The sequence below is a fragment of the Episyrphus balteatus genome, chromosome 4, assembly GCF_945859705.1.
Source record: "Episyrphus balteatus chromosome 4, idEpiBalt1.1, whole genome shotgun sequence".
Lineage (NCBI taxonomy): Eukaryota > Metazoa > Arthropoda > Insecta > Diptera > Syrphidae > Episyrphus > Episyrphus balteatus.
In genome coordinates this window covers 20,953,908-20,970,515 of record NC_079137.1, presented here as the reverse complement: position 1 = coordinate 20,970,515, position 16,608 = coordinate 20,953,908, and the positions used below count along the sequence as shown (strand labels likewise).

The window sequence follows — 16,608 nt, the reverse complement described above, 5'->3', positions numbered from 1 at the left end:
ATTCTGCAGTTTAATACAGCCAACTACATATTTATTTCAACTAAAAAAAAAATATATCACCTCAGGGGCCCCAAACAAGTAAATAGCTATTTTTATATACCTATTATCTTAGAGCTCCAAAAAATATTACTTGAATAATCTTAGCGACCAACGAATGTTCTTAATTTCTATACCAAATGGGACCCAAATATCAAAGGGGCCCCAAAATTGAGTCTTGCCCCTGGGCCCCGGCCACTCAACGTACGCCACTGGGAGCCATCCTCTCGAACATTCAAGAAGTAGAAGTGAAGGAAGGTTTTTCAAGTGAAAATTTCTCATCAATTCTTCCAATTCTAAAATTTTTTAATGGACAGTCTCCATTTGAAGACGAGTTGTTCATTAATTTGCTATGTTCTTTACATAAAGATACATAGACTTTAGTCAGTTCGCCCTCATCGCCAAAATTTTTTTAGTAAACTACAAACACTTGTTGGGCCAAGGTTTTAGACACCTTGAGTGAGTAGGGTGTCTTGACTCCAGCTTTGAAGTCCTCTAAGGCAGCTTTGAATGGCTGAAGTCTTGATTGCAAACTTCTTGTTTCAACTATCTCTGCCTCAGTTGGATTTCAATTGAAGGACATAAGTAATTTTAATTTTTTGATTGTCTAGAAACTTACCTGGTGAATATTCCTTATGATTTATGAATTTCCTCTCAACTAGTTCCCACAGTATACAAACAAATTTAAAACAATTTACTAAAGAACGATAAACGTATTCAAAATTTTAACTAGGCTGGTGACGCCTAGTTGAAGAAATAGACACCCAATTTCAAATAAAAACGACTGCTCTTTGTCTTGGTTTAAACTGAACTGTTTATTAATAGGACATCTTTCTTACACTTCAGAAATTTTGGATGTAGTGTAGTGATCTACAATCAGAGGCTCATCGTCATCATAAGTGCATGTGTTAGTGGTTAGTAAATAACACATGCACAAAAAATATACACTACGATACAATACTAACAGTAAACATAAATATTACATTAAAAATTACTACAGACATCAAAAAACAATCACGAAAGTGGTGCACTGGTCCGAAAACCTGTTTTCAATCCCATCTTACTTATGTTAAAGTCGATATAAGACGTATTTAAGTTGAAAAGTTTTACACATACGATTAAGAGGTTCATGTATGCCATAGTTTGTTCCAAGAAAGACAACGTGTAAAAGTTCAAATCTTCGAAGGTGGTGAGACCCTCCGCGATAATTAATCCCGATACAGGCTAACAAGATTGGAGCATCAATGTGTCCATTAAGAAGTTGATGGAGAAATATTAGATCATTATTAACTTGCCTTTGATATAGAGTTTGAATCTGAAGAAGTTGGATCCTTTGTTCATATGGAGGTAGCTTATAGGGATCAGATCAAGGAAGTCCCTTTAGTGCGAATCGTATTAGTCGAGTCAAATTAGACATAAAATTTGTAAAATCTCGGAATCCAGGGAAAGTCGATGCATCTTAAAAACGAGTATAGGGCTGCATTATAAAAGGGTCAAATAAGAAAGTTAAAAAAAAAAATTTCACCGCTTTCGATTACAACAGTTTTTATGGACCGTTAACTTTCATTCCGTATGCAAGCGTCAATCGGAATTGCTGTCTCATTTTAGATTTTGATCAAACTTTGTAGGGATGTTCTCTAGGACTGTAAGGAAGCAAATCCATTATGATTTAATTTTAAGTTGCGTGGTTTCCCCGGTACCCGCATTCGAACTTTTTCAGAAGGTCATTTTTATGTTATTATAGCTTTGCGTCTACTAAAGATATCTTTTTGTTTGAAACGCCATTTTAAAGCTTAAGAGTAGTAATTTTTGAATATACATTAAAAAATTACGTAATAATTATCCCTGAATTAAAAATAATTTTTGAAAAACTTTTAATTTTGCTGATTTTTCATGGTTTTTGACTGCCTCCAGAACCTTGGCTATTATATGTAGGAAGCTTATACTTACCAAATATTAAATATAGATATTTTTCAACAAAATAAATCTAAAATGAACTCGATGGCTGTACTCCTTATGTAAAAATTTTAAGTTCAAAGTATAGAGTATTTTAAAAAAGCTAATTTTTATACTGTCATTTTCTACGATTTGACTAAACGAAGAAATGTGAAACTTACAGTGTGTTAAGTTAAGAGTACGAACTAAATATTCTATTAATTTCATGCTTCTATCTTATGTCAAACATAGTGCAATCATAGCCTTAAGTAGGGTTTTTTTGGCTTTTTAGCATTTTTGCGAATTTTCAAACAAGCGGTACACTAAGAAGATATGAAAATAACACAATTTTATTTAAAGGACTTAAAGTTAAAAGTTTCAACTTAACACACTGTTAGTTTCATGTTTCTATCTTTAGTCAAATTGTAAAAAATCATAGTATAAAAAAATATTTTTTCAAAAAACTCAAAACTTTGAACTTAAAATTTTTGCATAAGGAGTACAGCCATCGAGTTCATTTTAGATTTATTTTGTTGAAAAATATCTATATTTGATATTTGGTAAGTATAAGATTCCTACATATAATAGCCAAGGTTCTGGAGCCAGTCAAAAACCATGAAAAATCAGCAAAATTACCAGTTTTTCAAAAATTATTTTTAATTCAGGGATAATTATTACGTAATTTTTTAATATATATTTAAAAATTACTACTCTTAAGCTTTAAAATGGCGTTTCAAACAAAAAGATATCTTTAGTAGACGCAAAGCTATAATAACATAAAAATGACCTTCTGAAAAAGTTCGAATGCGGGTAGCGGGGAAACCACGCAACTTAAAATTAAATCATCATGGATTTGCTTCCTTACAGTCCTAGAGAACATCCCTACAAAGTTTGATCAAAATCTAAAATGAGACAGCAATTCCGATTGACGCTTGCATACGGAATGAAAGTTAACGGTCCATAAAAACTGTTGTAATCGAGAGCGGTGAAATTTTTTTTTTTAACTTTCTTATTTGACCCTTTTATAATGCAGCCCTATACTCGTTTTTCAGATGCATCGACTTTCCCTGGATTCCGAGGTATAAAGCTAATTTGACTCCACTATATGAAATTATGTAAACTACATTACAGCTATGTCTTATATCTAAATTACTTCTACAAATAAAACTATTTACATAGATTACAAACTGGATAACGGCGGTGTGAAACAGTGAAACATTTGTTTGTAACATGGTCCTCACAGATGTGAGTCATAAACTCAATCTGTGTGAATCATGTATACATAAACCGTCGCCATCCACTTTGATCCTAAATATGGATATTACTATAATATTCCTAAGCATAAGTGAAGCTACCTGCGCGTATTTATAATAGTCTGCAATAGGTAACTCAACAGTGTTCTTGAAGCATTAAATTCTACGCGATTTCTTAATCCCTATTAAACAAAGCTGTCAAGATCAGAATTTAATGAGCTTATCATATTATGTCGTTGAAGTTTCACATCCGAAGGACATGGGTGTGAATCCTCAAACGAATAAGAAAAACTGAGGGTAGATCAACGAAAAAATTTAATGGATTAGAAGTTTCAGAGAGCAGGCCATTAATGAAAATGAGGAAGAGAGCCGGAGACAAAACGGAGCCCTGGGGTACACGAGCGTTTATTTTGCATGCATTTTCGATAAGAGAGCTTGATGCCAAACTCTATCAAATGCCTTTGAAATATCAAGCGCAATAATCTTACTGTTTGGTTTTTTAAAATGCACCTACCTCTCAAACTGATTGGGGTAGAGCCCCCCTCTCATAATACAAAACGTTTGTATTTCGGTCCTCTACAATCGTTTTTTTTTTTTCGCTTATAAGTTATGCTCTTTTCTAAGTTGTACTTACATAGTTTCCAAGTGATAGTAAATTGATGCATAAAACAAAAAAAAACACAATGTTTCGGGGTTTTGAAATAACTATCGCCCATCAGAAAACATAATATTTCTCTCAGTTATCAATGAAACAGCGAACTTATATACTGCTAAAAGTTTTATCGAAATATTTATTTATTTTTTTTTATTTTCTAATTTCATATTTTAAATTAAAATGATATTACGGCCGTTTCATTTTAATAATGCCAATTACATTTTTGAAGAAATAAGAATGATTTATTATTTTGAAAATACTCTTGGCTGTGACCGAAGTTCAAAACGTTTTGAAATCAAAGTACCTATACAAAATAAAGATTATTAAGTAAACAAAGGTAAAAAAAAAATTAAAATAATTTTTATTTTTAAGCGGAGTGATTGAATATAATTCAATTAAAATGTTCAAACGACCTCAACTCCATATGCGTTTTGCCCAGGTGGCTCATCAGTAAGATTCTGTCATAACCTTACTAAGACGCAAAATGTTGGTCCAATTGCTCGTGGTAAGGCTATTAAATAAACAAAATAAAAAATAATGAAAATTATTTTAAGCGGAGTGATTGAACATAATTCAATTAAAAAGTTTTTATAAGTGTTTTTTATAAGTGTTTTCATGGACCAAAATTTTGTGTCTTAGTAAGGGTACTTATGACAGCATCTAACTGATGAGCCCACTGTCATACCTGGGCATATTTATGGAGTTGAGGTCATTTGAAATTTTTATATTAGCCCTGTTCCTTTGGGAGGTGACAAAGTACTACTAGTAGTTTACTAGCGATTTTCAATGGAACGCAATTTCAACGATCGTATCTACTCGGGAAGAAGGGCATGAGTAGTTCTAGTAGTAAATGTACTAGACCATCGACTCATGAGTAAACTACCACCTCCAATGGAACGGGGCTAAAGTATAACTAGCAAATATTCAGTTCCGATATTATATCTTCATGTTAACAAGATAAATAAGTGCAAGAAACTATTGCAAAACCTTTACATTAAAACAAATTCAGCTTCAAATCGGGTACGAAAACGTTATACAAAGGAAAATATTTCTTGCCTGAGACGAGACGAGAGCGTTGAGGATTTTCTTAAAAAATCGTCTTAAAATCGTTTGCCAATGCACAATACTGCATTTTTTTTTCATTCCATAAAGTAAACTAAAATTAAAAAAAAAAAACCATAGCATTTTTTGAGATACGAACCCAGGCCAGTGAGATTGTGACGCAAACACCTTGTCAAATAGGCTAACAAGAAAACTTTTTCCACATAACCTGCTTGGGATATTTTAACAATAATATTTCATGAGGCGTGTTTTTTTGGCATCGCTATCCGCAGCCAAATTCAATTTCCCAAAAAAACTTATCCGCAGTTGTCAATCCGCAGCTGTTTTATTTTAATTTTAAAATGGTAGCCTTGTCTAGCTGTCAGATAATAAACTCGGAACAAAATAAAAACGAATTTTATTCAAGACCATTTTTGAGACGATAGAATGAACCAAAATTAATTTTATTATGTACCTGATTTGTAATTTTAAATAAATGCTAATTTAACTATTTTCTTGATTTTTCATTTGTATATTCATCTGCATTTGTTCAAAGTTTGATTTGTTATTTTGGTTGTGCTTTCGGATAACTTTGACAAATTGGGATATGTTCGGCTCAAATTAGTATGGAAATTAGAATCACCGCGGAGCCGATTTTATATGTATTGGTTTTTTCACCACGATTTCTCCTTCGACTTTGTGTTCATACACAAGAAGTTGCAAGTGTGTGAGTGCAACCCCGTTTTTCTCTGTCGGAGGTCGGAGTGTCTTTTCTGAACTCCGGTTTCTTGCTTGAAGGGTCGTTCATGAAATTGCAGTTCTCATAGGTTTTCCGTTTATATGTAAGGTCTAAAGGTCGAAAATGAAATTCGTATGTGAAACGTGGAAGACTTTAGAAGTATAATTTTGGCAATAGGGGTAAAATAGCACAACGAAATTTTCGGTTCGCAGCTGAATAGAAAAAATTCCAGATTTTACTCTTAAATTTTTGTCAAATCGATGTTAAACGAAATGAGATAACTTGCAACACTTTTTTGGTGTTTCGAAATTATTTCATTTTTTGTATTAATAAAATATGCATTAAGAAATGTGTGTTTTTTTTTTGGTTTTATTTTATTTTTCATGCTACTTGCTTCTTGATTTAATAAAACATGCTTGGTTTAATAAACCCAAAACAAAAATTCATGTCCTGACTAAACCCCAAGTCCTAGAAAAATGGTTTATACCTTTTTGAACAGGGTGTTCAATGTAGACAAGAACCTAATCAACAAATTTTACTTGAAGGCTATATCTAAAAAAATGGCCTCATAAGTCAACATATACCTATTTGAAAGGAGGAAAAACTTCAAACCTCTTGGGGCGCCATCTAGTGTCAAAATAAAAATTTGAAAAAATTAGGGGAATTTTTTTTTATTATTTAGAAACAGTTTTTGCACTTAGGAACTTGATTCTCGAAAAAACGTAAATAACGAACGCCCTAGTGTACACATGTACACGCGATTGAAGTTATCCTTCATCAGATCTGAAAATTGTATTATATTTAGTTGGCGGGTTCAGATTTTATGACCTTAAAACTGACGTGTTATATAGCTTAAAAAACATTGTACTCCACTTCTTTGATCGACGATGCCATAACCTTTCGGCAGGATATGACCTGACACCGTGGAATTTTCTGAAACTTTATTTTATAAAGAATCGTCTAGGCGTTCAGGACATAAGAACCGACTCGGCTCTCCGACTAATAGAAGAGGAACTATGTGCGACTCGTTGCTTGATTTTATTTAGGTCATGTTTAAATGAACGGTTAACAAGTATACAAACAAATGTAGAAATAATGTATTTATGCGTTCCAATATTAATTAAAAAAAAACTTAAATAAAAGAACATTGCACTCTGCGAACATAGCCTTCGAGACTCTTTGAGTTATCCGATTATCCGAGGTACCAACCTAAGAAATTCAATTTATCTCTCATCGAGTATGGATACTCGAAAAAATGTCAATTTTTTATGCTGAGTGTTGTTTTTGTAATACATGGAAGCTCCCACTGCGGATACGGATAGCTGTGGTTTTTTGGTTGTTTTTTGTTCTGAAAAACCCTGTTTTGTTGAATTCAAATTGTAATATTTTGCGATCTAACTGCAACTTTGGTAACTTTTATACTTTTTTGAAAACTACAATAACAGGGCAACTTTTTAAAATAATAAACCATTCTCACACCGTACAAATTTTTTTAACGGTGTTGCTCTCAAAAAAAAGTAAGAAACTGATTTTTTATAAAACTTGAAACTGGTAGTTAATTTGCAGCGAAATGGCGTATGGAATAAAAAATATTTTGATTAATTAATTGTTCCTAATTATTTGGCAATGTTTTTGTAAAAGAATTTAAAAAAACAAAAATCAATAGTGTGCGCAGGAAGCAAAATACTGTTGCAAAGTAGGGATTCTTCGAAATTTCACAAGAATTGCATTAAATCGAAAACCGTAAGGATTTGGGATGAACAAGTTACCAAATTCTGAGAGCCCTTAAGATCCCCAATCAGCATACTTCGTTTGATCCATTACTTTTGGGACACCCTGTATACAGGGTGTCCCAAAAGTAATGGATCAAACGAAATATGCTGATAGGCCAACTTAAGGGCTCTCAGAATTTGGTAATTTGTTCATCCCAAATCCTTACGGTTTTCGTTTTAATGGAGTTTTTAAGAAATTCTGAAAAATCCCGATTTTGCAACAGTATTTTGCTTCCTCCGCTCATAATTGGTTTTTGTTTTTTACAATTCTCTCACTAAAACATTGCCCAATAATAAGAAATAATTAATTAATCAAAATATTTTTTTATTTTATACCCCATTTTGCTGCAAATTAATTAACAGTTCCATGTTTTATAAAAACTCAATTTCTTACTTTTATTTCAGAGCAACATCCCGAAAAAAAATTGTATGGTGTGACACGGGTTTATTATTTTAAAAACTTCCCGTGTTATTGCAGTTTTCAAAAATGTATAAAAATTTCCAAAGTTGAAATTAGAACGAAAGATATTACAATTTAAGTTGGCCTATAAGCATATTTCGTTTGATCCATTACTTTTGGGACACCCTGTATATATATTGAAAATTTTTAAAATCGTCAACGAGACTCTCGCAACGCTCTTGTCTTGTAATCTCGCAATATTGTGAATCAGACATAAATCGGGGTAACTTTGCCTCCTTTTTTAGTTTATTCCAAACCAATTTCCAAATTGATTTGAATCTTTATTTTATTATTTTTTTTTTTCTCTTTTAACAATGTACAAGAGTATAAATTAGGGTGCTTCTTAAAAATCAATTTCCGAAATTTTAATGGGACACCCTTTCATTTTGTTCTTTGTGCCTTAAATATAAATTGGGTAAAATTTGGTAAGATTTAAACACATTCGTTACCACAATTCAAAGTTTTGAAAAAACAGCAAATTCTGTTTTTTTTTTTTTAATGTATACTACCTATACATTCATGATTGTGATTAGTATTTTATTGACAACTTATAGGTTATGTTTTTTTTATTTGATTGAATAGTGGGGCAAAGTTATCCAAAGGACGGGGTTACTTTGCTCCACCCGGAAACGTCGGGTAATACTTGCTGCCTTTGACGTGTTAATTTATTATTAAACTAAAAAGGCCGAATTTATTCACTCTGCATTATATTTGAAGACCGCATTAAAAATTAAAAATCTCTCAAATCACAAACAAGTTTTAAAATTTCCCGTTTTTAATGGAGATCATAAATTTAATGGGGCATATTCATAGTCGTTTTTAGACCCCCAGTCTTTCTTAAAAGCAGCTTACACAGCAGCGTTGCCGCGAATAAAAAGCAGATCGGGCCATTTTTTTGAGTGCTATTTGACAAAAGTGTGTGCCAAATATTTTATTAACAAACTTTTCCTTAAAACATAAAACTGCAATTTATTAAAAATTGTATTTATTCTTTTTTATTTGTTTGATGCATTAATAGCCGATTTCAAAAAAATACATAGCATATTCCTACACCCCACTTCAAAGATCAATTGATTTGTACGAACTTCAGATGTGCCCAGGAGGATCTTATATCGTTATATCCAAAAGGTTTAATTCGTACGTGTTAAACGAAGAACAATCATTTTTGATCTATGAATGAGCCAAAGTTGCCCCTGCAGATGCAAAGTAACCCCGTTTTACGTTTTACAAAGTAACCCCGTTATGTTAGTTTTGCACCCAAACAAAAACAAAACGTAACTTATTTTGAATTCCAAACAACCAAATAATACGATCTGCAGTAGACTTGCAGCCGCTACTTTTTCTTTAAATTAATTCCGATACAAAAAAAATGGCTACTTTTTAAATCTCTTTTTTTGAGACGGATTTACAACGATTTTCACACACAATATATTTTGACAAATTAAAAACGTCAAGCCAAACTGAAATTTGTGAAAAAAAAATAATAAAGCAATCCATAGCCAGTTTTTATTCATGTATTTGTGAATTATTTAAACTTTTTTTGGGATACAAATAAAAAAATATAAAACATGAAATCGTTTCATAGTACCTGTTAGATATTTTTTTTTTTGTCATCTTTCACTTTAACACACATACATTCATAATAAGATATCACTACTTTTTCAATTTTGTAAATAGCCAAAAACCATCGATTTTAGTAGCGACTGCAAATGGTTGAAAGGAATCCGACATAATAAAACAACTTGTTTACAAATTTAGGTTAGCTTTCATAAGCAAAACAAAGTTTCTTGACAACAAACTACGGTACTAATAACTTTTTATTTTAATATTGCAACTTTTATAATACACATTATGTACCGACATGCAATTGTTTTTGTGTGTATTAAGACTTTCTATCATTGAAAAATTGTAATTATTCAATTCTTTCTATAAACAAAATTAAATAAAATTGTAAATGTATTGCATTTTACTAAACTGGATATTGCATTTATTAAAAAAAAATATAAATATATTACGCTATACTTTAATCACTACAATAAATATAAATTTCCTCTCTAAAACGTAGAATAGCTTGTAGATACTTTAGGCGTGGTGCAATTAGTTTGAAAAAAAAACTTATAGAAACCTATGTACCAACATTATAATTAGCCATCTATGATATACTACCATATTTCAATATTAGTTAGAAAGCTCATATTTAGTGTGTAACGAAACTAGCTCGTTGATACGAAAAAATAAAACATTCCCTTGTGTCCCTCTTTTTTTGTTTGAAAAAGAAAATAGTTGAACTTTTAGTGTATAAAATCCTTAAAATCATTCATCCAAATGTTTTACGAAAAACAGCCCATTTTGTAAAAATATGCTCTTTAGATTTTCCAGATTAAAGATTGTAATTTTTCTCGTTTAAGATTCAACAGAATACAAATCCACCGTAGTGAAAACTCATGCGCAGTGGTGGCAGTGTTTTACTTATAAAAATGAGTTCATTGCGTTCTCTCATAACCGCTTGGTCTTGGAGAAGATGTTTTCCCCTTTTGTTCCCAAAATCATTTCTCTGTTACAACAACAACAGCTACTGCGTACAAGTACAACACAGCTACCCTTCTGATAAGTATCGCAGCAAAGTTCAAGGCATTACGCAATTAGACAAGCCGACCTAGTAAAAAATGTTTCAACAATGGACAAATTCTTAATTAGTTGTATTTTGAATTGTTTTATATTATTTGTTTACTTTAAACACAAAAATCTAAAATTATTGCTCCAAAAAAGTAGATCTGTAAATACTTGTATGTTTAGAATAGAAATGACTAAGTTCAACGTTCATACAAAATAGCATTATGATAATTTTGACATTTTTTGCTGATACTATTGAATTTTTGTCTACTTAGTCCTTAAACTTATACAAGATTTGTTTCCACTTATAAATCTACATTGGAATTGATTTCTAACTCCTGTCGAATTCGGTCATTGTTACAAATAGTGTAAACAACTGATAACCTGTTTGTCTGTTGTTGAATCATACGATGTTGCAATATAAGCAACCCGTAATTAAATCTGTTTTTTTTTTTTAATCTTCAAGCAAGGGAATAAAACTTAATATTTATAAAAATCCTAGTAGGTAGGTATAAGTTCAAATGTACCTGACCGTAACCACCCTTATTTTCCGAGCCATTGATTGGTTTGATTTTCGTTTCTTTTAATATACATAGGAGTTCCTTGCTTCTTTAGCAGAAGTTTCTAAAAGAGTTTCGCAGTTGTTCATTTTATACTCGAATTAGGTAACACAAAGTTATGTATCGTAACAGAAGTACAGTGCTTTGCATAAGTATTGCCCCACCATGAAAAATTCAATTTAATTGACAACTTTTTTTTATTTTATAGGAAACAAAATAAAAAAAGTGTCATGCTACATTTTTTCTGGAATAAAAAAACAGTACATATTTTCAACATCATCAAACCTTAATCTTGATTAAGGAAAGGATATATTTAAAATAGCGTTTCTACCAACCGGTTTGAGATGCTTTGAGAAGATTTTTACTTGCGATATTTTTTGACAGTTCTACAAAAATCAAATTGGAATTTTAAGACTTCTGGGGGGGGAGTCGAATCAGGACACACGATTACTATCATAGGTTTATGTTTTGACTATTTCTGTCTATATTTAATCAGTAAAAAAGATAGGGACACATAGCAACCATACGTTACTGAAAGTATGCCGTTATTCAGTCCCTGGATGAAAAAAATCCAATTTATTCTGAATTTTCAGCTATGTATGTAATTTGATTATTTCATGTTTATTTAATTTATTTTATGCAAAATGTTTTCAATATTTTGCGAAATCGCGAGAAAATTGCAATTTAATTATAATTTTCCATTTTGACAATTTTTTTTATGTCCTCAGTTTAATGGATTGAAGGCGTAAAGGTCGAGTCCAAAACTAAAAGTAGGTAAATCTTGTGATTTAGAAAAGGTTTAGCGTAAATCACATTTAATCTAGATTTAGGATTGGTGGAGCTGGGGCATAAGGGTAAAACAGACTGTTACACGGTAATTATTTCACAAACAAAAGAACACATTCAAATCAATGTGTTCTACCTTGACTATCGTTCGAAATAAATCGAATCTCTGTTCCTAGTTCCGAGTCTAAGAATAAAAATATTATTTAGGACGAGATCTTTTAATTTTATAATCAAAACTAGTCGAAGAAAAAAAAACACATAATATGAGCTTAACAAGAAATATAGGATCTATCAAATAGGATATTCTACAAATTATAAAACTATATAAAGATATTTTTTTAAGTAAAAAGGCTATTTTAAATGTCATTCTTTTTTATATATGTATGTTTTTTTTTTATAATGTGTAATATTGTATTGCTTAACGCTATTTGCCAAAACATGATGTATGCTTTCAAATATTCAATTTACATAATTTTTTTTAAATATATAAAAACAATTAGTTGTAAGGAGATAAGTATTTACTACAGAAGCAGGAAATTTTAACATATCGCTGGCTGAGAATTATAGGGTTGTATGTCTGCAGGTGTTTCCATTATACATACAACCCTAAAATTTTTAGCCATATTTCTATATGTATTCAAAATATAATAATCCTTTGGCATTGGTTAAACGAAAATAATAATAAAATGGTAAATGGTGTAGACAAAAAAAATATTAAAATTAATGGAAATGGAAAGGGTTATAGGAAAATGCACTGACTTTATAAAAAAATCTCAATAATCATTTGAAATATATTTACAACTTTAGTTTTCAAAAGTTTACAACAATCCTTCAAAAAATATATTTACAACGGATGACAAAATGAGCGTTAATTGACGTATTATTTTAAAATGTTTCAAACATTTTTTTGTATTAATTAAAATTTCATTTGTTTATGTTAAGTTTCAATCTAAGTTGATTTTTTTAACATTACAACACTTAATCCTTTTTGTAGAAAAAAAACGAATGTTTTTTATTCTCTTATTATTTCTTTTCTCTTCTCTTCTTTTAACATAATAAACAAAATTACAAACTTTAAATTCGATCAAATATCTGCACTCACAAAAAAACTAACTTGTTTACAATGCAATTTGTTTCTTTATTACCAAAAAACTTCGATATAAATTTTTCAAAAAAAAAAAAAAATAAATAAACAAAAACAAAACTACCTACTCTTAAAATAAAAATTAAATCAAATAAAAACTAGGTGTCGCTTATCAACTTCGTTGCTTCACTTGTTGGAGCTGGTGGTATTCAAGCCTTCAAGACTATGCGAACGTTAAGAGCACTGAGACCACTACGTGCCATGTCCCGAATGCAGGGCATGAGGGTACGTACTTCCTCCATTCATATATCAAAATTTACATAATATTACTAAATTAAATTTTTTTTAAATTATATATATTTCAAGCATTAATTTTATCAAACATTTTATACTTTATTTATAATTAAATACAAAAAATTAATTATTAATTAGATAAATTATTTCGTTGTCCTTTTTTGCATTTGAAAATATTTTTTTAAATTCTTTGATTATTTAATTCCAAAGATTTTCATGTTACTTTTTATGATATGCATTTGTTTATTTTTGTTTTACTATAATTTCAGTTAAATAGATACAACTTAATTTGAACCGTTAATGTTATAATATTTGAAATTTCGATAAAATTTATCCCTTATTATTTTTTTTGTTTGTTTGTTAATTTTAATTATTTTTATAACAGCTTTGTTACACAAAAACATTAGATGGAAAGTTCAGTAATATTATCTAAGTTAATGCTACTTTTTATATAGTTGAATATGAAATATAATATTCTTCACAAAGTTAGACCGCAAGATACTGTACAATAGTTAAAGTTAATGCAAAGCTAAAAAAAAAAAAAGTAATATCAATTTAGCAGCCACATTTTGAGTTTAAAATATAAACACATTTTAGACAAAATTAACATAACAGAGATCACATTCTAACGAATTACTTATGCTTTCAGGCACCACAAATTTGCAGCTGACAAGTATTGAATTTAAGTTGTACTCATTTTTTAGTTTAAGTTTGCTACAAGTTTTGACCTTATTTAAAGTTCAAATGTTTAGTTTATTTTTTTAAATTTTAAATATCATAAACACCATTATTAACGGTTATAGCTATTTCTGAATTGGTCGAATAATTTTTTTTTATTATTTAATTATGGTAAATTAGAACGGGTTTTTCAAAAAGTTACAAAAATAAAATATTGTTTTTCTAAATTTTATTTGTGGACAAAAACAACTTCCTAAGTTTGAAAATATTTGGCGATTATGAATACAATCATAATTAAAACAATCGAAACATTTTTTAAGCATAAAAGGAGATACGAATAGATAATTTTATCAAGACACAAATTCGAGATATTGATGCATCTTTGGAGTTTCAATTTTCAATCAAGTAGGTACATATCAGTAAAAACGAAATATCTTATGGTTTTGCTGTTGAATCATTATTTAACTAAATTTAAAACTACACAGAAAAGTGTGTTTATAAGGAAAAAAAGTGAAGTTGAAATATAACGGAAACAGTCGAAATAAAATAACAAAGGTAGTTTTACACCCCGCGCATTGCAAACTTTTATCGGCCGATAGTATGGTTTCTTGTGTGCTCCGCCGAATGAATAGAAATAATAAATGTTGTAGGAAATTGTGTATCACAGCACAACAAAGATTGTACAAAATTTTTCAATGTGCCGATCCTATACTAAATCGTTGTATACATATGTATATTATGCGGACTTTCTTTCATAATATGTTCAATAAACATATACATTAGGGTGTGTCACTTTTGTATGGCCGAAAAAAGTACTCTAATTTTGCAGTAATAGTGATCAAAAGTTGTTATAGGGTTGGTCGTCTTTGGCTCGCTCAAATCGGTTGAAGTTGTTAGGAAAAAAACGGTTTTAGGTATATGAAAAAATAATTATTTTTTTTCCTTCGTTTATTATTTTGCAGCTTCTTTACTAAGTGTTCAGTTTCAACAAATATAAGCTTAAAAGTTTTTTCTTTAAATTAACTTCCACGAGAAAGCCTAAAAATATTAAATATATTTTTTTTGTATCCAAACGGCGCAGTTAAAAAGATACGTATATTTCAAAAATCTCTAAAAATCCAAATTTCTTCGATTTCTTCCTATATTTTGAGCGAGCCAAAGATATTAATAAAAATGAAAATTGTAAGAGCAGATAATTTTAAAACGCAATGCAACTTTAAAAAGCTATAACACTTGAAAATTTCATAGTTTAGCATTTTGACACACCCTAATAATCATACCGATTTAGAGACTGTAGAAGATGGCCAAACATAAATAAAAAGAAAGAGGTTGATGCTTTGAGCGTTGGGCAAGAACTGATCTTTATTTAACAATTTACAATTAACATTATCGAGCTTAACAACTAGAGTTGCCTGTGCGTTAGAGTGGAGCGTTTTTGGACTTTTCTTTCAGATCTCTGCGTGCAACTCATGGTTTCTGCCTTGTGCTCTTCTGAACATATTCTGATACTTTTTTATTATTCGACAATGGAAAAATAAAAATCGAGAAGGCTCTGAAGATTGCTCGTATTTCACGAAAATCGATATTTTATGAGGCGTTAGAACCAATCTGAATTGACTTAATCTTTTTCATATCACTACCAACTGCTCATAACTTATGCTGAGTGGTCTCTAGAACCAGATCTGATCCCCTATTTTGAGTCGTTAATGGAAAAAACGTAATCGGGAAGGCTCCGAAAAATGCACATTTTCGCAAAAATTCAGATTTTTTAAATTGTATAAAATCCCACCCAGAACAAATTTCTTTTACAACTTGTTTGTATTTGCTATATTTGTTAGAACCTATTTGAACCTTTTAAGCTATGGAGCACTCAAACTGAGAACTTTTCTGTAATAATGACGTCGTTTATGGGGGATTTAAGAAAATACTACTTTGACATCCCCTGACCCATTTCAATAGCATTTTAAATTCTAATACTACACTTAAAAAAACTTCGTTAATAATTTAATTTTTATATAAAACACTAACCTTTGTAACTGCATTTAATTTATGTCGATATCTTATTTCAATCCTTAGATATTTGACATTTAGGTGTTTCCATAATTCTTGCCCATGCTTAATTTTTTTTTAACTTTACCTGCAGACGGTTTTCTTAAATACCATACCATCTTTTGTTTTCCACAAACTTTTGTAGTTAATATTGTTAAATTCATAAAAATAAATCGTTAAACGGTATAATTATTACGCCATTTTGACTTCGAAATAAAAATTTAACATGGGCAAGAATTTAGTATGGGCAAGAATTATGGAAACACCTAAATGTCAAATATCTAAGGATTGAAATAAGATATCGACATAAATTAAAAGCAGTTACCTACAAAGGTTAGTGTTTTATATAAAAATTAAATTATTAACGAAGTTTTTAAGTGTAGTATTAGAATTTAAAATGCTATTGAAATCGGTCAGGGAATGTCAAAGTAGCATTTTCTTAAATCCCCCATAAACGACGTCATTATTACAGAAAAGTTCTCAGTTTGAGTGCTCCATAGCTTAAAAGGTTCAAATAGGTTCTAACAAATATAGCAAATACAAACAAGTTGTAAAAGAAATTTGTTCTGGGTGGGATTTTATACAATTTAAAAAATCTGAATTTTTGCGAAAATGTGCATTTTTCGGAGCCTTCCCGATTACGTTTTTTCCAT

General features: G+C 30.2%; 1 protein-coding gene across 50 annotated transcripts in view; it reads left to right on the top strand.

Annotated features, from left to right (window-relative positions):
• LOC129918435 (sodium channel protein para) overlaps window positions 1–16,608 on the top strand; it is a 559,170-nt gene that overhangs the window by 496,148 nt on the left and 46,414 nt on the right. For all 50 annotated transcript variants that reach the window (XM_055998972.1, XM_055998988.1, XM_055998970.1 and 47 more), the window contains one exon: window positions 13,097–13,219. In XM_055998972.1, coding sequence (XP_055854947.1) covers window positions 13,097–13,219 — 123 coding nt within the window. The remainder of the gene's footprint in view (window positions 1–13,096; window positions 13,220–16,608) is intronic.